The sequence below is a fragment of the Myiozetetes cayanensis genome, unplaced genomic scaffold (assembly GCF_022539395.1).
Source record: "Myiozetetes cayanensis isolate MyiCay16 unplaced genomic scaffold, myiCay2020 scf4, whole genome shotgun sequence".
NCBI classification, from domain to species: domain Eukaryota; kingdom Metazoa; phylum Chordata; class Aves; order Passeriformes; family Tyrannidae; genus Myiozetetes; species Myiozetetes cayanensis.
Genome location: NW_026087631.1, coordinates 64,832,415 through 64,856,395, shown reverse-complemented (window position 1 = coordinate 64,856,395; position 23,981 = coordinate 64,832,415). Strand labels below are relative to the sequence as shown.

Sequence of the window (23,981 nt, the reverse complement as noted above, 5' to 3'; positions counted from 1 at the left end):
GGGACACCTCATTTCTCTGGGCCAGGAAGGCTTCTGAACAGGGGGCTGGGACACCTGGGTTCAGGTGTGGCATTTCGCTGGCCTGTAACCTGGACACAGGAACCATCTTGAGAGCCATAAACTCAGACCTGGAGAAACTCCACTCTCTGCTCCGTGGGGAAAACCAGTTTCATTTGTAAGATGGAGACTAACCAGCGCTAAAAACACCCCAACAGTCAGGAGAGTGATGTGGGATTCGCGTGTGACATTCCTGGGAGTGTTTGCACCAAATATGCATCCCAGAGTGTCACTGTGATTACTGCACTGCCGCTCAGCCTGACTGGGGCTCCTGGGGGGCTGTGGAGCCAGGCAGTAAAACCCACAGCTGGTCAGACAGGAGTGTTCCATTACCCTTGGCATTTCTGGCTACGGAGCAGGCTTTGAATGAGCTACCACAGGCATTACGGAGGAGACACTGAGATGGATGAATGTGCTGCGACAGCCCTAATTTTGGAGCGGGAGCGCTCACACAGTGTGTTGTCAGCGAACATCTTTCAAGGTCACTTGTGCCTTCAGCAAGTGGACTTGCGTTGTGGTTTAGACGCGATGCGTGTGCAGCACCAGAGCTTCTGCAGGGCTCCAGCTGGTGGTTCTGTAGTTGTTGATTCAAATACCAGTTTCACACAACAGCAATCAGCAGCCCCTGGGAGCCCAATGCCTCCAGACAGACCCACTTTTCACATGAGAAATCAGTTCTGTGAGCCTGGTGGGCACTGCAGGTCTGTGCACAGGGCAGGGGGCTGATGTGTGCAGCAGGTAAAGCTGTTGGCCTCTAGCTGTGGGCAGCAGCGTGAAACCCACACGCTTATTAACACAACAGATGAATCTCTGGTACAAAGTCCCTGCTAAACCACTCATCACCCATAACTTAAACCACATCTTTCAGGATCGCTGGAGTTTTCATCCCATGAGCTAGGGCAACAATAGGCTTCCTTCTTCTGAAACTGACAGCACTTCTTGCCCTGCCTTGACTTCCAGGTACCAAGTAGGTCTGGTGTTAGTGTAACAACCCCTGGCTCCTGTTTGCAAACATTTTTCAGGGGAGCTTTTGAGCATTTCTATTCAGGTTGTTTTCCCCTCCGCCCCCCCTTTTTTTTGGCAATGCAGAAGTGCCTTTAACACGTGAGAAGCTGCTGAGATACATGAACAGGACTGCCTGCTGCTTGGTGAGATATTTAAAGGCTGCTGAATTGTTATTTTTAAGAACGTGGCTTACGGGTATTAATGAAAATACAAAGCTTGTGTTGCCAATTAGTCACCTCTCATTTACTCAGAATTCTCTTCGTCCTTATATAAAATACACACTAATCACACACATCAAACCAAAAGCTATCCCCTACCACCCACACTCTGCGGCACCAAGTGCAGCAAAGTGCTGGCTGGCGTTTTCCATAGCTGCTCCTGTGCCTGTGGAAGCAAAGAAGGTCTAAACTGGTGGAGGTGGTTGCAGTGACATGTCCGTGCCAGGAGAGGCTAAACAGAGCTGGAGCTGGGCTCGCATCGTTTGGATACACTTTGACTTCAGTACCAAGATTTCATCCAGCATGGTGGTGAAGTTCTGAAAATCCTGGTGAAGAAGGCAAAAGGACAGTTTAGGAAACAGCAGCAGCAGGCTGGAGAAAATCAGCATATTTTTTGCACGGTAGCAGGGCATAAGAGCCTGTTTTCCATTCTGCAGTCCAGTAGATTACATCACATTTCCTTATTTAAGTCCCAACCCTCACAGACAAAGGTCAATGTCTCTAAGTACCAAGGCTTGGGTAGTTTTATCTGTTGGTGAAATTACAGCAAATACAGTGATTTAAAAACAAAAATGTATGAAACACGTGTTGTTACTCTGCTACACTGGTCAGCTTTTCAAAGGTTTGGTACAGGGACTGGTCACCCAGTTTTACAATCTGCTGAACACCGTTCCTGACACCTCTCATGTTGAAAACAAATGGTGACTTGGTACTCATGGATCGTGAATCACAGGTAACAGCCCAATCTTGAGAGATGTGAGGGGTTTATTTCTCATCAGGTCACAGGCCTAGTCCAACTCCTGCCTGGCTGCAGCTCTGCCAGGGCTGACATGAGCAATCCCAGCACTGTACACAGCCTTGGCTGAGGGGAACTCTACCTTCCATAGTAACTAAAAAGCAGTATGAAACTCATTAAAACTGAAATGGAGGCAGTTATTTTTAAGTAGGCCTTGTATTAATAAGGGAGCACTCGGATTTGCTCTGCTCTCCAGCTGTGAGCAGTTTGGTGCCTCTGCTCACTGCCTCACAGGTCAGTGCCTGAGAAGCTGGGAGGTGTCAACATCCCCAGGGCTGGGGAATTCAGCTGCTGTGCATGGAAATCAATCACTTAAAAGCTGATTTGGCAGTACTCCAGCTATTTCCTGCACTGTATCTCTGTCTCACAGGGACATTGGGACAGTAATGAAGACCAGCCCAGCTGCTGTGGAATATTTTTCTTAAGCACTTTAAATATGGCTTTGTGTTCAGTGTGTGGCTGGTCTTGGCATGAGTCCCTCCTGCAGCCAAAGTTTCATGGCTGGAGAAGTTGAAACCATCTGAAAATGGAAGCAGAGAACCTGATACAGGAATTCCGAGCTGATTTCACTACCCAAAAAAATGTCATGCTGTGAAATAACACTACACTGCTGGGAGACCTGGCAAGCTTGTCATAATTCTGCTAGCCAGAAAATAACTGCTTGCTGCAAGGGGCAAATAAATGGAGGGGGGCAGAACTCATGTCCAGTGACCAACAGACTTAGGAAGAACAACTTCAAAAGATTAAAAAAAAAAGAAAAAAGAAAAAAAGAAAAAAAAAAAGTATAAGATTGCTTTGTATCACTCCATCATCCACATGCCACAAAATGAACACAATTTATGGCTCCAGTGCTGCTTTGTGAAGTTCTGTTATCTATAACACAGCACATGCATCTGGAAATCACAGTGAATAAGCCACATGGTGGAACCAGTCCAAAATCCCTGAGGGAAGAGTCCCTGTACTTCAGATCTGAACTGTGATAGGAATTGAAACAGTTTGGTAATGCAATACAGCAATGCAGCTTGGCTTTACTGATAAGATGAGGGAACTGGGAAAGCAGGAGTTCTCACTGGGAATTGTTCATAGTCTTGTTGCATGGCTGTGAAATGTATCTGTTGGGATGCAGGAGGAACAGAGAACTGTGACTGCACTGGGGCCATGCAGGTGCCAGTCTTTGGGTCCACCATACACCGGTGTCACCTGAGACGAGGACAAGCCAAGAAACAGCCGAGTGACAAAAGCCAAGAGCCTGTGAGGGCACAAGCCACAGTGGCCAGAGCACTGGAATGAGTGGGGCCAGGGCTGTTGGCACATCTGCAGTGTGTGAGGCAACGGGGCCCCCAGAAGGAAGAGCCAAATGCCACCAGTGCCACGCTTTAGGGATGTGCTGTGTTCTGTGATATTGACTCACTGTAAGGAGAAAAATGTCCCAGGGACAGAGCTCTGTCTGATACAGTCTGGTGCCCGTGACACAAAATAAGGGCAGGCTCTCTGATGAGAGACAAAGAGTTCAGCCTGGCCCATCAGCTTCCTGCTGCCTCAAGGGCTCTGGAGACTGGCAGAGACACAACAGGCACTGAGAATGAGAGGCCTCTCCCAGGACACAGACAGGCATCGCAGAACACGAGGAGGAACTGACAAGGAACATAACACCACCAATTCAAGTTAATAATCTCTGAGACTAATCTGTGCAGGTTCAACAGGCACCAAAATCATTGGATGAAACACTTACCATTGCTGACATTTGATTTATCAAGCACTGCTCCTTGAAGCACAAGCATGCCATTTCATCCAGCTGCTCCTCATGGGCACGAATTACAGCCTGTCTGATTAACAGAAAATACACCTCTGGTTACACAGCCTGCTGCACTACTTGTAATTACTGCTGGCCTCAATAAACCTTCAGGAAGAGGGAATACCCCAGAGGAATCCTTTCTGTCCTGTGTCCCTGGCACTCAGGAAGCTCTGGTGCTCCTTGAAGTGCAGAGGGATGCACTGGTTTGGGATTAAGGGTCACCTGGATGACTAAGGGTTGTTACAGAGGACTGACCACAGCCCTCATTACCACCGGCAGCACAGGGGCACAGACTGCTTTTTACCACAGTGAAATCAAGGAGCAAAACAACTGACTAATTAATTGGTGAAATGGCTTACAACCATGAGGCTGAAAGTAATTTTGGTGAAAACCAGGCAGAGCAGGAAGGCAGTGCCGCTGTTGGTTCCTCTGAGCAAGTTTCTCTGATAAACAATGTATTTTCAGTCACATGAATGCAGTCCTGCCCCAGGTAGCTAACAGTGGCAGCGCAGAGTACTTGGAAGCTTTATATCTACACCTTCAGTGACTGCCCCATTGCTTTTCTCTCCATAGGGATGGAACAGCTATGACCTGACTCTTGATGGGGGGTTTTGATATATTTTAGGTACTTTACAGCTTATAGGAAGCCAATTAATTACTGAGAACTGCAGTTTGTATTACAATATTAGCTCCTCTAGCATTATCTTAGAAGATCTAATAGAATAATTGGCTTCCTGTGAGATTTTTAAAATATCACTAAGTAACAAGCAATCACATATTTAAAAGATACTGACTATAAATTGTGATTAATCTTATTAAAGAATTATTTACTAGAAGATTACACTTTGGTTTTTAAAGCACATATGAGTATGACACACAAATAAAGGCAAATGTATCACATTTCTAAGCTTCATTACAAACTGCAGTGATGAGCAAGACTTACTGTGCCTTTTCTAGGGCTTCCCTCTGCCACTTCCCCATCTCTGATGTAGCACTTGGAGAGCTGCTGCTGGATATGCCTGAGGGGCTCTTTGCATTTGCTGTTGGCTTATCATCTTTGGTTGCACATCCTGCATCTGCAGCAGAAGTTTCTTGTGTAAAACCACTCTGTATTAACTGGTTTTTTAGCAATGCTGTTTCCTCACTACTGAACGATGGCCTGGCAGGGTCTTCAGAATGGGTGAGGTCCTCATTCCTCACTCCTGACTTGGGCTGCACCTGGAGGCTGTTCTCCTGAGAGGGGGACTGGGCTGCATGATCCGTGTGCCCCACACTGAGAAAGCACGTTGCCTCTGAAAAACAGTTCTTTTCAGGTGTTTCAGCGTTTGTTTCTGCAACCATGGGCTCAGCACTGGGTCCTTGACTCGAGCTGGATTTTCCTGAACTACCAGCACCATCTTTAACATCAGCATCACCCTGCCTGCCACCTGCATGTTCCCTGCACGCAGAGCCACTGTGGGACAGCCCACCCTCTCCCTCCGCCCTGGCGCTCGAGGATCCAGCTGTGGGTGCTTCTGTGGGGTCAGGCCCAGCACACAAGCCACCTCCCTGCTGTGCTGAGCCCCCGCAGCGGCAGCAGCAGCAGGGCCTGGCAGGGCAGCAGGCGGGCGGGAGCCAGCGGTGCCCGGCCTGTGGGGAGCGCAGCGGGGCGCGATCCCTTCCTGCCAGCCGGCTCTGCTCGCCCAGCTCCAGCATGCTGTCTGTCAGGGCTCTGCTCCTCGTGCACTGCCAGCCCTCCTCCTCACACCCGCCCGGGGAGCCCTGCGTGCCACTGCCTGCAGCCTGCATCTCACCGGGGGACTTCTCTCGGTGGCAAGAGACTTTCTCTGCATCAGCTGTTTCCTCACAGCCAAGAGGGGACACCGGGAGAGGGCCCATTAGCTCGGAAGTGAATTCTGAGGAGCAGCTGGAAGAGACACAGTGGTTAACTCCACTTTTACGAGCTTTCCACTGTACATCTCCTGCGAGGGCAGCCTGTTTGTCCAAAGTGGGTTCTTCCCTCTCCTCACGCCAGAGATCAATCTCTTTGCACTCTGGAGTTCCTGGATTCAATACAAGAGATACATATGGGTTTGACATATCCTTTTCTGGAGTTAAGGTGGCTTCACTGGAGTAAACAAGGTATCTGTGTTTGGTTTTGTACTCTTTGTGATCAGCTAGGAAATCCTTGCCATGTTTCCAGCTACAAGCAGGATCTTCCTGCAGGCAGTAAGGCTTTTCTGCAGTATTGCTTGGAGGGGACTCAATAGCTAAGTCATAGTTCCAGTCTGCTGGAGTTCTGCTGCAGCCTGCATTCTTAATGGATTCCTCTGCCTTTGGGCTGCCCTCGATGCAACCCCAGCTGTCATCCAGTTCATGCTCTTGCATGGGTACTGGATATTTAAAAAATAAATCCTGCCGCTTTTGGCCTTTTTGCTCTTCTTCAGTTCCTTGTTCTCTTTCATGAAGGAAAAATGAATGCTGACTGCATTTGTTGGTGTTTCCCGTTTTCACGCTTTTTTGACTACAGATAGGTGAGAAAGAATCTTCACTGAAATCACTGTCATCCAGATCTTCCAGCTGCGTCCCCTCTTTGTTCTGCATTTCTGTGGGAGTAAGGCTCAGATCTTGTTTTGCTTGAATCTCCTCAGGCTTGTACTGCATTAAAAACGTCTCAAGGGGTTGATAGTTCAATTTTTGTTGTAGAATAGGTGGCTGCTGAAACTGCTGGTGATAAAGACGTAAGTGCTCCTCCCTCTCCTTCTGAAATGGAGGCAGATACGTCCAGGGTTCAACACATTGTTTAGCAAAAGTATTTCCCCATTCCTGTCTGCTGTCAGAGGGCAGACTTCCTTCTCCAAAGGAAATATCATCTCTAGAAATGAGCTGTTTCTGAACAGGTTGCACTGTCTGGACTTTCAGGCACTGGACAGGTGATCTGTCTTGCATATACTTGTCTCTCTGGCCACTCTCCCTTGTTTCATCTGTGGCAGCACTTGCGGTGATGAAATCCTTCACAGAGGGACTCTGTTCAGAGGGGGGAGATAGATCATCAGTTTTCTTCTTCAGGCAATGTGCTATCCGTAGGACTCCCTTAATTGGGCTCAGGAGCTGGAAGCACGGTATGCTGGTATTTCCTTTGCAGGCATATCCTTTGCTGACTGCCCTTGGGGTAGAGGTAAGAGGGACACCAGGTGGCTGCAGTGCTGCAGGATATACCTTTGTTTTCATAGCACTTGAGGGATGCTGTAGGCCTAGCTTCACTTTCTTTGGAGAGCTCTTTTCCCCAGGTGGCAAAGAGGGAGTGCTCTGGACGCGTTTTGGAGACACGTTTCCAGCTCTGCGACGCCTGTTTGTGACAGGGGTAGAACATTTAATCCCTTTCTTCAGCTCTTTGACCCTGTAAAACAGGCTGGATTTAGAAGGTGTCCTGCTTTCTGATAAATAACAGCATCTTTAGAACAAACTAATGCTTTCACATAATAAGACTAAATCCTGAATTCATCACCATGGTTTGCTTTGTAACAGGATCTACACAGGTATCAAAATCCCTCTGCCAAAACGCCTGAACTTCTGGAAAGGTCTATAGCAGCCGTTTTAAGCACTTCCTAGAACGATGCATGACAGATCAAGGAGCTGAAATGACCTCAGCTTCAGTGCAAGGCAGTGGCATTTCCACATGTTATGATGCAGCAGAAGGAGCCGGTACTCTACACAGCACATCAGAGTCCCACGGGGCACTAAGGAGGACTTCTGGAGTAGTTGCAGTGGGGCTCCTTAGCTCTGGTGATGTGCACAGGGCTACACTGCTCCTGGATCAACTGATCCCCAGTGCAACTGTGAAGAGCTGATTAACTGGTATCAGCCTGACCTTCACCTGTTCCCTTTGCCCCTCTTGCTCTTCAGGTATCTCTTGTCCTTCTAACACCAGTGTTGCATGGCCTGTAATTTACCTCCTCCTATGTAGGAGGGAAGGTGAAGGACTTGCACGCATTCTAAGTAGAATTACAACACAAAGATAAACCAAAACTTTTGATTACTGAAGTCAATAATCCTGATTACAGGGGCACACAGTAACGTCTTCATCACTGAAAACTGTCATCAGAAAGGACTTAAAATACATGGAAAATTTTAAGATCCAGTATAAGGGTTGGAATAGGTAAGGATTTTATTTGCATTGTGCAAATTGCACTTCTTGCTTAATCAATATTTTCAATACAACCAAAATAAAATGCAACCACAAGCCTCTTACATTAGTTTTTCCTTTGTGTTTTTCACCCTGGCAAGACTGACTTTCACCACCTACCTGTCAGCATACCGTAGAGTGTTCAGGGTATGCTCTGTAGCTAAATGGCTAGGTGACACATTGGCTATCATACACGTCTTGGAATTGCCAATGAAAGAATCCTTTAGCACCTAGGATTAGAAGGAAAATAAAATTGGATTCTTAGCAGCTCATGCCCCTTTTATGTCCTGTAAATTAGCAATGTGTACCAAAGAAATTTAACATTAGTTACTGGCTCTTTTTTTTTCTTTTTTCGTTAAATGCAGTCCATTTGTCTCAATTTGTCTTATCATTATTTGTTTACAGTTTAAAATGAATATGAGTGTTAATCAGGGCTCTGAACAAGCGCTTGCACCAGGTGCCACAAGGGTGCCCATATGTTTTGGGGAATAAAGCAGATGTTGCAACTGGAGTGAGGAAATGCTGATGCAAGCTCCCAGTACTGATACTGCATAGAAGATGCAGGATTGGTTGCAGACTGGGTGGAGATGGATGGTAACTCTGAATGAGCCTGGAAGGCAGTTTCTGGGTTTTTGCTTGGTTTTAGTTTTTGGGTTGTTTGTTATTTTAACCATGCCAGACCCCAGCACTGGCTGGCAGAAACTGTCAGCTGGCCTTAATTCTGCGATTGCTTTTAAAATTGAAGTTTGCAAAAGTTATGCAAAGTTTTCCCCTTTTTCCTCACAGGTTCAATAGCAGTAACTGAACTGTGGCACTCACTGATTTATTTGTTTGCTTGTTTGTTTATTTTTGCCCTTTTCAGGGAAACCTCCACTCTGGCCTTGCTGCTCGTTTTACCTGAGTCAGTTTGCTCTGCCGGAAAGGAGTGTGCGCGTGTTCCTGGTCCAGCGCCCGAATGCATTCCTTCAGCTGCCAGAACAGAAAACAATCGGAAGGGAACAACAGATCAGTCATGAACTGAACTGCATCAGACCTAACCCACCAGTGCCCTATGTCACCTTTGACTCCTACTATGTCACCTGCTCTAGCTGACCCTGCCTTGGCAGGGGGATTGGCCTGGATGATCTGCAGAGGTCCCTTCCAACCCTGACAGTTCTGTGATTCTGTGATTTATTATCAGCCTTGTAAAAAGGTGTCATGTTCAAACTCAAAGATGTGTACTTCACTGGAATAAGCACAACAGCATCACACTCCATATCGAACCTGGATGCTCTCTAAAACTGGCAGAAATGGAAAGTATAGCCATGACACAAGCCCTTTAGAGCAAATATTGAAGGAAAAATAAGCAGATTACAGTACTGTCATGGTGATACTAGCATGAATCATTTACAGCCTTACTAGATTCTACAGACTCCCACTTAAAATGACACTTCTCACTCTTACAGCATTTTATTAAAAATTGCTCCTGTAACATGAAGGAGATCATACAATTCTTTTTTTTAATTCTGTTTCCCTTAGTTGCAGTGTCTGAAAGTCTTCCACTTGAAATTAGCATGAATATTTAAAATAGTAGCAAACTTCAAACCTTGTGTGTTTAAATGCCTGAAGAGAATGTTATTGTCACTGAGGGCAGGGGTGGTTTTACAGGCTGCAGGTCATGTAGACTTTTAATACCTCTTATATTACCTTTTACAGTTAATTCAGTCACTACTTGTAGACTGCCTGGATATTTTCTCAGTTTCACACAATACCAAAAATGTACACACTCTGATTTCAAAGTTTCTTTTAAAAGCGTTTCATGAGCTTACAACTAGGCCTCATTTCTCAAGAATCACAGAGTTGTTTAGGTTGGAGAAGACCTTTAGGATCAGACTTCTTTCTATTCTGGTCCCATCTCCCTGTGCCACTCAGTTATTCACCAGCAAGTACTCCAGAAAGCACGAAGTGCAGAAACACATTCACTTCACAGGCTACCTCCCAGTACAAATACTAATATTCCACAGCAGGAAAAGCTTCTATGAAAAAGAACATTTACATTCTCGAAACAGAGCAAGGCACCTCCTATTTACAGCACACTAAGGGGTGCAGTTGTGTGCACTGACTTCTGCACTGTTGTGTATCACTTTCAGCCTTGCTTAGAGAAGCCCACAGTCATCAGTGAGCTTTGTTCCTTGGCATTAAAGGAGGTGCAAAGCCTTCTGCACAATTTACCCTTACAGGCACCTCTGCTTTATCTTAGATGGCATTTTTCTGCTCCTTTGTCCCTCTTTACCTAACTGAGGGCACTTACAAAAGAACAGTTGGCATTAGACTGCATTTATTCCTGTTCCTCCCTACGCATGAATTGCTAGTTTCTATGCTCTTGAGCATTTAAGTCCTTTATTCCTGATTTGAAAGAGAAGCCTGACTTCAAGTGGTGAAAATAACTGGCAGGAACAGATGTGCTTTTATGAAACAAATATGGCAATTCCAAGCCAGTATTCTTTGGATGTAGAACGGACAAAACTTTCTAAGATATGGGACCCTTATTCTACTACACCTAGCATTCTCCATGCTGTGTTTACCTGGTTGGCTGTAAGAATGGATAAAAATTACTCAATTTTCATCACAAAATCTCTTCCTTCTTAAACTGTCTTTTGGTCACGAGACAAATTAAAATGGACACACTTTATACCTTGGTTGTTTTTCCCCCTCCATGGAATATGTTCATATAGTATTCTGTGGGTCATTTTTATCCTAAAATACATGTTAGTAATTAAATATAAAGCCTCTCCCAGCTATGACAGTAGCTTACTGCTAAAAGACTTTGGTTTATTTCTGCTCCTTCCATTTTTGTTTGTCGATCTGAGTCTCTGGCATCAGCTGCCCTTTCACTGCCAGCCAAGTCAATGAATGATATCCTAGAAAAAAAACAACAACGTTGCATTTATCTTAGAGCCTTCTTTCCCTCTTTTTCCTTTTTCCTTATTAAACCAGAGGGCTGCAACACATGGCATCATGAGAACGATTAGAAATTACTACTTTTGAACAATGAAAAGCATCCACCGGAAATATCTGAGGCACCAAAATAAGCATAGCAGCAGGAACAGTGTCAGAGCATCTTAACACTAACACAATCGTAACAGAAAGTGTAATTACGTGTGATGACAGTGCTCCACAGTTTAATGGACAAGCTGTTTAAAGTGCAACACACTCATCTCTCCAGATAATCACTGTGATTGTAGTTTCCTAAGAACACAGTTAAAAGAAATTGTAAGTTTCTTGATTTCTCCTTCCAGGTAAAACAGACAACTGTCATTCCCATGTCAAATGGGAATTCAGAAGAATAAGAACAGAAATTTCCAGTGTAGTAAATACACTGAGCTTTCAGTGATCCTTTTGTCCCTTCCTTCTACAGAACTCCATTACTCCATTTCACATTCTCTAGCTCTGGGTGCCAGCTGCTGCAATGACTGCTGCACTGTATCTTTGTCTTTGCCCTTCTTGTTTTTCTCCAACAGCTCTGATTTCTTTTATAGGCATATCTTGGCACACTTTCCTCTCTCCAGATCCATCTCTCTTTCAGAGACACACAAAAAAATAGCCCAGATGCCACACCTGCATAACCCCTATACTTTTATTTCCGAAGTCTGCCTGTTCTGTCTTTTTCCTCTCTCCACTGTTTGTGTCTCTTCCATTTTGCCTTGTGTTCAAAATTTGATCCTGGGAACAAAGACTATATGGTAGTTGCTGGAAGGGTGTGTCAGTACTGTAACACTCAGCAATAATACAGATACCTAGACCTTCTTCCTCAGAACTATTTCTTGGGGTTGTTTAGTTTGGAGAAAAGATGACTAAGAAGAGGCACAACTGCTTTTCGAACACATAAAGTGGATGCTAGAAGAGGAAGCAAAATGCTCTTTCTGTCTGCTGGAGATAGCATCAGAGTCACACTCTCAAATTATCAGGGAGACTTAGCTGAGGTACGAGGCAGGATACTTCTGACCAAAGGCAAACATCTGTAATGGAATCATCTCCACCAGGGTTAGTCATTCCAGGCTCCCTTTGTAGTCAATGACAGGACAGGAGTGCTTTGAGGGGCAAATGCATCTGACCTAATTTAGGTGGCTCTGCAGAATGGCATGAATTGGATCCCAGAAATGGCTATTTCTTTCTACTGACTTCAAAGGTGGTGAGCTCACACGTGGACCTGTCCACTGCAGACATCTACCTTCAGCCAGAGTAAACACTGAAGATGAGGGAATGGGCTTGATTGCCAAACTCCTTCACTGGAAATCTGTACAAACTGTTTTGTCAAAGCTCTCACAGATGTGCCTAAAGTGTTCTTCCTGGGAACAGAGAAAGGACTGTGAAACTTCCCAGAGTCCCTTTGAACCCTATGCTCTGATTTAACTCACACTTGCCCACTAACACCTACTCTTTGTCTCTTGGATGTTCCTGGGCTTGACATGGGCACTGAGCACTTGCACTTCTTGTCTTACCTTCCGAACATCCTGTTGGCCGCATCTTTAATTTGAATTTGGATGATGGCATGAGATCGAGAGGAATCTGAGTTGACTCCAGTGGCTCCTGTGCTACGTTCTTTCCCCCCCTTCAAAATCACCTGCAAAATAAGGGGGACAAAATCCAAGCAAATTGTAAATAAAAATACGGTCTCTCAGAAAGAGATCTTGTCCTCCCAAGATGACAAATGGCTCATTTCATCCTCAAAATTTGGTAACAGGCCAGCATTAAGTTAGACTGGATCCCCCTCAATGACCTTCGTATGTGGACTTGCTCGCAGTGACACTACAAAGCTTAGAGAGCGCACTGCAAATAAGAAGTTGCTGCATCACACACTCACTTTGAATTGCAAAATACCCAAACTATAAAATTAAATTCTTTCTTTCATTGCTGGCATACTTTTGTAAGATTGCACACATAACCTAAGAGACTCATGAGACTATTTGCTCTTTTAAAATTTCACTTTCTCTTGTAGTAGATGGATACAATTACCCAGAAAGTTACACAAAAAATACAAAGTGCCAAAACCTTTCTAAATTTCCCTAACAAAAAGAAATTATGCCCAAGTAGGGAACAAAGTTAAAAGAGCAATTATAATCAATACAACAATAAAATAAGAAGGAAGAGAAGCAAGGCAGAAGGACAAAGAGTCCTTCACGATACAAATCTGGATAATTATTTTTTGAAAACTTTAAAGGACTGTCACAGAAAGCCTGGCATTGACTGCAGCAGGGCATTCAAAAAACAATCATTAATTTTGCTTCTAGTTGTAAGAACAAAATAAAATATTACCTAGCAAAATCAATATGCTCTTAGTTGACAGATGTGAATTATTCATGCTTTTCAGTGGCCAGTTCTCAATAAGCAGCATAACCAACTGCTGCTGTTTCCAAGCTTTATATTAGTGCTAAGTGCAGATAATTTCTGAATCCAAGCCAACATCAGTGAATTGTGAACAACTAGGGATGTATTCAAGGCTCTTTCCATATATCTGTCGCAGAATACTCAGAAGCTTTGAGTCAAGTCAGTGACATTTCTGTGTTCAAAAGGGCCTGTGAATAATATCATTCCCCCCCACCCCTGCCAAGATATCCGTAAGAATGAAGTAATTTAATAGCTCTGCTGTGTGTGGAATGTGATAATACACAGGAATTGTAAATCAACCATATAGCAAATTTACACTCTAATTTGCAGAAGCATCACCAGCTTGCCCCAAAGCTTGGAGCTAATGGGAAGATGAAGAACAAAATTAAGTGTAATATAAGTGGACAACACCAGAGTCAATTACTATACCAGGCACTTGTAACTTACACTTCCTTACTAAGAAAGGAATTAAACTATGTAAAGTCAGGCTAAATAGCAAGCAGATTTAACCAGCTTGATTCTTGCAGGACACAATGCAGAAAATTTGCCAGTGTTCTTTTCAGGCTCAGCCGAAAGGGAAAGGAAAGCTGAAGCCTTGCTTGTGGTGAAAGTCAGCTACCATTTAAAGATCTTAATTTTACTTGGCTGTTTTCACACATCATTACCTAAGCAGTGTTTTAATCCTAATTCAGATCAATATCTCAAGTATTTTCTAATTACTGGTTCTAATTTCAAATCTATATTTTTTGTCCCACATACGCTTTATATACAAAAATCTAAGTTCATAGAATATCACACGAGGAGAAAATACATATCCAGCTTCCAAAGTCCCTACTTTCTGGAATAGTGATAGCAGTCTCTTTCTTGGCAAAGGTGTTCCCTAAGGAATGGCAGCAGAAGTGACGGTTGTGACTCAAGTGCTTGCATGTGGCTAACACAACTCACAGTGACCCAAGCAGCTTCATGAATAAAGGCACTTTTAATGGTGTCCCTTGGTGCTCTGCTGGGACTGGTATTTCAGGGCCTTAAACATGAACATACACTTGTGCTACACACCAAAAAACAATCTCTGTAAATATCACAAATCAGCAAATCAGGCTGTAGAAGACAGAATGAAGAAGAAGAATGAATCATAAACATAGTGAAATTTACCTCCAGCAGTTCATCTACAGACTCCACCTGGACCTCCTGCAGTCCAACTATCTGAACCACGTGCTTGCTATCTTCTCTTGCATAAAGTCTGAAAACAAAACAGTGCAGAAAGGAGACTTCTGAAATCTCAGACAGCAGCAACGAAGACACGTGTCAATGCTGTGACACTGAGAAAAAGCAATCAAGGCTACTGACTGGGGAAAGGCCTTGGTGTCATTCATTTATTTTTAGAACTGAAGAGGCACTTCATTTATAACATGTGCCACCATTTCACTGCTAAAGGGACATTAGCAATGCATTTCTGCTAGTTTGGGAACATAATAAAGCAAGGAAGGGAATTATCACGTTTACATTTTAGAGTTCCTGTCTCTCTTTAAACTGCATCTCAGGTTCCCCTGGGAAGTTCAGACTAAGTTTTGCTCTGTTCATGTTCTCAAGATTTTTGCACAGGATTTTAAAGCTGCTCCTATGAGCTGGTGCTATGAATCACACAGAAGCATTACAGTATAGAGGCATAACACAGACATGATGCACAAGGGAGGAATTTCAATCTTCTCCTTCAGTGACACATAAGTTAGCCAGTGGACACGCAGAGAATGTAAGGGTGTTCCTTCTTCCTTAGTTAATCTACTCCTCATACAGCAGATTACACTACCTACTCCTTAAGAGACTGTTTTGGAGAAAGGGAGCACACAGGCACAGAAAAAGGTGCTTCCTTTGTGAACAGATGCTAGCTTCCCTAAGAGGAAAGTCTCCTCCCTGAGCTGTCAGGTGAGCTTGAAGGACAGTGCTCTGAGGCTGCTGCAGAACCCCACCTGCCAGGTAATGTTCCTTCAAGGTCACTTTGAAAAGATTTTGCTGCTGAAATTTAGAAATTTCAGACCGTGGTGGGTTTTTTGAGCTGAGCTGTCCTAATTCCAAATGGAGCTCCCGTAGGAGTTTAGGACCATCCAGCTGATTTTGGGACTGAGGTGCTGCTACTGATGTGGTGGCAGCATCACCTGCAGAGGCTTGCTCTGGGCGAGTCACTGGGCTGCCAGGTAAAGGTGGTCAGGGAGAAGGTGAGCAGGCTCTGCAGTGTCAAGCATGACAAGTGGAGATCAACAGGATCTTCAGAAACTGGAGTGGCAAGAGCCAAAGCCCCACTGGCACAGCAGGGGGACAGACAGAGGTTATGTTAGACCACGGAGAGGACAATGTTTGGCCTAAGACAGGTTGCCCAGGGAAGTTGTGGATGTCCCATCCCTGGTAGTGTTCAAGGCCAGGTTAGATGGGGCTCTGAGTCCAGTAGAAGGTGTCCCTGCCCGTGGCATTGAGAGTGGAACAAGATACCTCTGAGGTCCTTTTCAACCCAAACCATTCTAAGATTCTAATACAGGAATTTTTGGCCACAAGAAAGGTGTTTCTCTACCTATGGATGTTCAGCTGTTATATTTTTACAGTGTAAGCAAAACGGCCGGAGCTCGTATCTCAAACGTATGTCCTTATTCTTACTTATATCTCCCCTAAACAATAAAACCAGGAGTCTCTATCAATGTTACAGTATTTAGTGTCAGATCCTGCCTTCCTCCCTAATTAAATACATAACACGTACTATAAATGCCAATATGTTAAATGAAATTGCACGAAACAGTAACCAACCAATTCACAGGTTTATAGTAAACCATGTTTTTTGTTTAAATACCTCTTCCTTCCATTTAGTAGGTCATAAAGCTGCCCACAGTAGATCTCATAAAAACTGATGAAGACAAAAAGGTCTTTCCCTGACGGTGAGGCTTCCAGGTGTCTGAAGATGTCCTTGGCAGCCAGGGCGTAGAGTCCCGGGTTCCGGTGAGTTCCTATCATGGTGTGAGTCTTGCCAGCACCAGTCTGCCCGTAGGCAAAGCAGGTGGCATTGCCTCTGTGAAGACAACTGACGTGTTTAGTGTCACATCTGACTCATTCATATCTATTAAATAAGATTCTACAGTGTTGGTATCTACCCATAGTGGCCCCTTAGCAATGAGGTTTGGTTTGCCATCCTCTCTGGGAAACTGCACACCACTTAACAACTATTCCCAAGCACATCCTATGAAGATCTCATGTGTCACAGAGTGCTGGCTCTTTTCCTTTCTCTGTCCCCCTTAAAAAACAGACTTTTGACCTGGGTAAGTACCTTGGCAGATCGTGGGTAAAAATGTAGCTCTGCAGTGAGCACAGTGAACAATTTCTTGACAGCTTAGATTGCAGCATTAGCTCACCACAGTGTCAGATTAGACCAACACTAGTGAAAGGGATGCAGCAGGAGGGACAGAAAAGTTAGGGGAAGCTGAGGAAAAAAAACAGTGTTATCTAATCTGGTGACATTAATAGACTAGCTGTAATGTGAATTGTGGCTTTAGTGACTATGACACAGCAAGATACAAGCCTCATTTTCCTTTTTTCCACTTTCCTTTTCTCAGGAGCATGATACGCTGTCTCTGCTGATGACACTTAGAGATTTTCAGTAACAGCATACTCCATTTTGTTAATTTTCAGCACGGATATGTAATCCTTTCCTTCTACGACTGAAAAACGTAATTATATTCAAGCTCATTACTTTGCATGAAAATAAGATCCCTCACATAAAACCACCATCAATCTCCCACTAATCAGGAAGTATGTAATTATGATTAAATCTCTAAGCAAATATAAATCAATAAAATAAAAATAAATCACAAGGTTATTAATAATTTCTACTGCCCTGTGAACTGTACAAATACATGTAAAAACACCTCACAGCAGTCCCAGGAAAGAGGTAACATATTTCCTCTACAGATGACTGTGCATCACTCCATTATTAGAGTGAAGCTTAGACTTCAGAACTCCTGGGACACATTTTTTCATTCTAGGCTGGCCATCGTGTCTCTTGGTTGCACCTGACGTCCAATTTTACCTCCTTCTGTAACTTCGATTTGTTGCCAAGCGTGAAGGAAGTTTTTCCTGATTTATTTTGTCAAAACTGCAACCAAAGACATTCTGAAAGGGGGAAGGTATGTAGCAGAGGTGAAATGAATGAATTTTTCAAAAGATGAAAAGCATAAAGGAAAACTAAAGCAGTATATGAAAATGGAAAAACAAGGCAAAACCAAGGCAAAAAATAACAAATGTAAGCACTGATGCCCTACCCGTTAAAAATATGCTGAATGAGAGGATAGGCTGTCTTCATATACACATCCTGATTGGTACATGACTCCCCAAAGACTTCATCAAAATAAAAAACATGCTGAAAAATAAAGATGATTTTTACATGAAAATGAACATGCTTCACTTCCCCTTCAGTCCCACTCAAAGGTAAAGTTAAATAACAGAAGTCTTTCCAGTGACTTCATATGGCTTTGGAACAAGCACAAAGTGACCTAGCACATTTAACATGCAGCACGACATATTGCAGGGACACATCAATCAGGAGACTGAGGGTAGGAAAAAAAAAAAAAAGAGGGGGAAGCAAAAATGCCTTGATTTCCCATCGTTCTGAAGGAGAACATGCCACAAGAACAAAAAAATACCAGTTAAAGAAAGCCTATTCATGAAATGAATCAGCCTACAGATGTACAGTAAGACTGTAACAGTAAAAAGAACTTAAGAGCCAACTCTTGACTTTCTCAAAATTAGTTCTCAGTTGTGACTAAGTTGTGATTAATTGCCTATGCTCCTAAAAACTTCTTGTGCCAGAGAAGAGAGAAGCTGTTCTTAGGCAAAGCTGGACTGTATCAACTCAGAAGGGGGCAAGAAAACCCAAAACTTTCCACACTCCAGCTCTGACTCAGAGAAGCAGGGTCTGTGGAAAGGATGCAGCAGAGTTCATTATGAACTCCTTCATTGTGAGATTGAGTGGTGCTTGTAGGGATGGTCACAAACATCAGGTTTTCAAAAGAGTGTTCGTGCACTCTTGAGTGTGTGTAACCTTGCACTCCAATAAACTCACTGCAGTGTAAATTAAGGTGGCAGATCTGTAGGACTGAGAATCATTTCAGTGATCACAAACCAACCACAGTGGTGCACAGGCAGATTAAACCGGGGTGTCTCAGCTCACAGGGCACATGTGGCTCTGTGATGGGCCTGAAGTTGGGCTGCTGGAATACGCTCCACTGCTTCCCCTTCACTCTGTACCCCTTGCTGTCCTTTCTATAGGAACCAGAGATGGATGCAGAGTGAGTAGACAGACTTGGAAGCAGAGAAGTTCTCCTGGGTCCTACAGAGTAGAGACAGCCTTTGCCAACGCTTGTGGTAAACTTTTCTTTGGACTATATTGACTGATAGCAAGAATTCATTTATCTGTACTGGTATAATAAAATTAGTTAACAGTTATTTCAGCACTGAGACATGAAAGTGATAAGCACTGCATACATGCCCAATATAGATCCTCAGATGGAGGGAGTGGGGTGGAGTTGCTGCATGTGTTGCACCATAAAATGTGGCACGTGAACAGGACCCGAGAGAGCTGCAAACTGGATTTTCACTGGCTACTCCAAACAGTTGTTCCTAGGACCCAGACTGCAAAAATAACACCCAGTAGAGTGAGAATGGCTTGCTGCTCTCTAGAAATCAGTTCTCTTCCTGGTGCTGCCAGTCAAAATGGAGAATTTGAACTATGATGGCACAAAGCATTCGGGATTAAGAAACAAAGACCAAAAGGGAACTTAATTTTCAAGAGCATTTGAGAACAATGGAATGGAGGGGATGAGGATGTGTGATTTATTGAAACAGATCTACAGTGCTGAAATAGTGGAAAAGGAACTCCTCACTGGAATACCCTGGGAAGCCATCAGTGGGCTCTGCAGCAGGCAGTTCTCCTGCAGCAATGGCATGTAGAAGAGGGGTTGTTTTGCTACACACAAAGAAAGCTGCAAGAGACACTTCTAGAGCTTAAAATTCCAGGCTCAGGTTTTCTGTCACAGGTTGGCATAAATCAGCAGAAAAGCCCACCATCTATTTCAGTGCTGACAGCCCTTCTCTGTTTTCCCTCATGGAAACTCCAAGCACAAGGTGCTTTACCCTTCCACACACGTGACCAGCCCATAAACTTAACATTCCAGTGGAACATATTACCTGTAAAATATATTGTGTAAGATCAACTGCCTCCTTCTTCTCATGGAGCAGCAGGGTTTCTCTGTCTTTCACTGTGATGATATTCACCTCCCCCCGTCGCTCCTCCCTCAGGCTTAGAGGACGTTTTCGGACACACACTCTGATTTTCTCACTCTCTGTCCACGGAGTCTCTTTCTCAGAAGTACTGGATCTACAACAACAGTGTAGGTTTACATTTTAAAATCAGGTTACAACAGAATCTAGCATATGCCTGAGCTTGTTAGCTTTATCAGGTAATGTTTCTGTCTTTAATGCTTATCAAAAAACTCCTTAACACACCTCACTCTTACAGGTGAATTTTCTGATGTTTTTTTCCTAATCAGGCTGATGCTTTTTGTGCACTCCTGTTAAAAGAACGGTTGAGTTTGTACAGCCACATTCCTGATCTTCGTTGCTGTACTGGCATCTTTTCAGTTGCACAAAAGTATGTGATGGAAGCTGGCATGTTAACGTAATGAAACTTCATTTTGCTGAAATTATTTGCACTCAAGCTTAGTCACTTAATAATGTGCAGATAAAAGTATGAATAGATCTTGAAAAGGAGAAGGTATAATATTTAGGTGCTTTTCCTCCTATGCTGGACTTTCATTCTTCCTGTTATAGACTGACAAACAGGTTACAAGTAAATGACCCAACCTGGGAAATAAGACAACATCACAATGTTCCTATTCAGCTCAAAAAAATTTGAAGTATGTCATTGTCTCCTCTTTGGTCTTTTTTTGTAAAAAGTTGTGTGGTTTCAGACCACCGACAAAGTTGTGCCCTTATGTTTTGGCAAGTCTACTTTAGTTCCCTTCCAGACACCTCAGAAACAAGAGGTCATTTCATGTTTCATTGATTAATCTGCTGTGTAAAGCATTTTGTGATGCAGCATAAAGAACAGCCTTGAATTTAACAATAATGTATTCATTACACCTCTCCCTTTTTCAAGCTGTCTTCAGCCAAATGAGTAACGATTTTCAGCCTGGATTTGAGTTTCAACTCATCAAGCCCCAACTTGCCCAAAAGTTGTGTTTCTGCCATGCTGTCCGAATGCCAAAATCTCTTACTGTAGCAACTGAAAACTAACACATACTAGTTGTCTAATAAATTGAAATCAAACCCAGAGGTTACTCAACATCTCATCACAACTACCAGCTTGTGGTATCGTTCCTATTGTGCTGCTCCATTCCCCAGAAGCACATGACATCTCAAGACATGGTCTTTGAAGACCGCACACCAGTTACAATCTTTACTTGTAACTGGATTCCATTTAATTTTAGTGCAGCTCTCCCATGCAGACCAGGATCAGGCCCTGCTTTTAAGTGGAAAATTCCTCCCCTGGAAATGAAAGGCAGTGATACTTGAAATAAGAGGCTTCATAAGCGGCTGTGAGCTTATCACTTGGCACCAAATGTTGTCCAGCAAATGACCAGAGGCTCTGAAGTTCAATTCTTGAGTCAGAGGCTGGATTCAGTGACCTGCAGAGAGAGCCTGTTGTGTTCTAAGAGCTTGAAGGAGGCAGTGTTGATGACAAAAGAGAAACTAAAGACTTGGAGGCTATGGCAATGAGCAAAAAGGCATAAATTCTCTCTGGTACAAAAGCACACTTAGCTAAGTATATTTTGTATGGGAACAGAGTGCATGTTAATTATATATGCCAAACTTGAGGTCTGTATTTCCTACTAACCTTTTTAAAATATAAATTGTATTTAATAATACAATATAACTTTTATTACTAGATAAAAACCAACAAAAGTCTTGACACAGGTCATTAGAAACCTGACTAGATAACAGATCGGAAGTCTCACTATGCCCTATCAGGTCATTTGCTGTGTGGGCAAGTGCAAAATAAATTTAAACGTTAAAAAAATTCTTTATCTCTCTGCCATATGAAATCATGTCATTGTTTTACAATATTTCTCATGGATGAGATTATATTAGCCTTCACAGTGGCCAGATCACAAGGTGACATGGGAATGGATGGATTCAGTGAAGCAGCTGGGCACTTGAAAAACAGGAATTACAAACCCAAGCATCAGCAGGCTGGACCAAGCCTGAAATGCACAACTCTACAAACAGGAGAAAAGAAAACTGAGGCATACCAGGAGGAGGCATATCAAGATGAACCATAATGCTAGGCACAGAAAAATGCGCTTAAGAAGAAAACAGAAGAACAAGGAAAGAAAATGACAACAATGAAGACTCTACTGCAGGATTACAAATCTCAAACTCCTTCTCTAGCTGAGACATTAGGTTTTATATTTTAGCATTTTTTATGTGCCAGCACTATAAATCCTCTCCTTTTATTTGCACTTGGCTCAACTTCCAGAAGAGACAGAGAATGCACCAGGATATATATACAATATATACAAGAGGTTAGTGCACTTCTCTGGAAGGTGGGAATGATTTTTTTTCCAGCAAAGGCGAGCTATAAACTGTCATGTTATAAAATGTCTTGCATTTCACAGTTTAAATGCTCTAATTACTGTGTCGCCTTAGCATTTTTCCACCGTGGCAGCAGCAACTATTCCTCCAGGCTACGTTTTCTCAATGGGATTTGTAATTGATACCTCAACTCTGCGGATCCTCCCATACACCAAATCTTTTCCCACAGCCAACATAGACCAGCTCCAACTTCATACAGTTGCCTCTCCTCACTGCATTTTAAAACAAAACTGCCATGACTGTACTGCAACAACCAAGATACTGGTATTTTGTGTGCAGAGGAGCTCTACTGTTGCATCAGGAAAAAAAAAATATTTGGTGCTTTAAAAATGTTTCCAGGGTAGATTTCCTGCTAATCATAGCCCTTCTGTTACCAAACAGCAGGAAAAGTATGGAAGTTGCAGACCATGTTCCTGGGGAGCAGCTGCAAGGCATCCCTCTTACCACCACAAACCCACCGCAGAATTCTCATTCTGACTCCTTTTAAAATTTCAGTTGAGAAATTTCTTTAGAAACAAATATAGCCATCACAGCGTGTATCTTTTCTACTGGGAAAAGCTTGACAAACTTGTCAACAGACAATGCCATCTTTTGGAAAAATAATGTTTTAAAAGATGGTCCCATGGAAGGACAAAGATTGGCCAAAACACCAAGAAAACAAAGCCTTATACCCTGAAGACTATTCTTAGACAACTTGGTGAGCAGCAGCTGGTCAAATTCAGATGATTCCTTCTACCAGACTCTGAGAGTTGCAAGTGCTTATTAATCCTTTTCTTGTCTACAAGACTTTGCACAGCTCTGTAGTGCTGGGATTGCTTATTTGGATGTGACAAAGACAGATCCTCCTCCACAATTAAGAAAGAATTAATTATGACTAACCTGAAATATTAGCAAAATAAAGCTGACTGATCATTACCTGATACAGGAATGAGGTAGTCCGTAATTATACCCTGAAATATGAGTTACTCTTTGCACAATAGGAGCTTCAGAATCCCCCAGGAGAGGGGCAATATCATCAGAAACTGCTGGACAGCTCAGGTCCTTTTTTGTGCATATTCCAGGGGTATTCAGGTCCCTTCTAGTTAATCTGATTGGCTCTGAGTCCTGTGGTTCAATGAGTCCCAGCATTTCCCCTGCACTGTCCTTCTCTTCATTGGCACTGAAATCGGATGAATGATACAGCTCAGGTTCAGAGTCTTTAACTGTTCCATCATTCTCTTCACAGAAGGACTCAAAACGCAGCTGCCTACGGGGACCTGACCTGGCCACCTGAGGCTGAATGAAAAGGCCACGTGGTTGAAAATCCTGCTTGCTTGAGTCTGCAATGCCTTCCCCTCGCATAATTTTGATTATTCTAATGAGCTGAAAGAGCCGCTTGCGGTCGTTCATGTCATGGATCCCCAGTTTGGTGTAATCTTCCATGGAAACTTTGGCAAGCTCGTCAATATTCTGAAGACCAAAGGCAGCAAAATGCGGATAGTATTTTTCGAGGTCTGCCTCACGAAGGCATTCATAAAGGCATGATGCCATCTTCAAGATAAAGTCTAAAAGAAATCAAACAAAATAAATATTAGAATCATATGAAACATCACGTCTGACAAAGTAACTCATGAAGAGACTGCACATTTCTACGATGCCATTTCCTCCCAGCCAGTCAGGCTAGAAGCTTGTTTAACTCCAAGTTTATAATACACTAGACTGATAAACATTACAGAACACTGCAATAATGATAAACTAAAACATGAAATGACTGTATTTTATCTATCAAACTATTTTTAAAATTATATACAATACACAATGAATAAGAAATGCACAAGGCAACGTTACTCACTGCTGCAGAGTTTCTGCACGCCTGATGTCTACTTGGTGAATGCCACAGCTACTGAAACC

General features: G+C 43.2%; 2 protein-coding genes across 2 annotated transcripts in view; one reads left to right on the top strand and one right to left on the bottom strand.

Moving 5' to 3' along the window:
• Positions 1–23,981, top strand: part of TPGS2 (tubulin polyglutamylase complex subunit 2) — a 698,248-nt gene that overhangs the window by 493,911 nt on the left and 180,356 nt on the right. The gene's annotated exons all lie outside the window — the stretch shown is intronic.
• KIF24 (kinesin family member 24) lies at positions 1,302–23,636 on the bottom strand. Its single transcript, XM_050328799.1, has 12 exons — positions 23,008–23,636; positions 19,626–19,815; positions 17,702–17,799; positions 16,240–16,455; positions 14,556–14,643; positions 12,518–12,639; positions 10,831–10,936; positions 8,934–9,005; positions 8,157–8,266; positions 4,815–7,250; positions 3,809–3,902; positions 1,302–1,606 (listed from the first exon to the last, which is right to left on the bottom strand). Exons 1-12 carry the CDS (start codon positions 23,619–23,621, stop codon positions 1,466–1,468), a joined length of 4,287 nt encoding a protein of 1,428 aa, XP_050184756.1. The 5' UTR covers positions 23,622–23,636; the 3' UTR covers positions 1,302–1,465.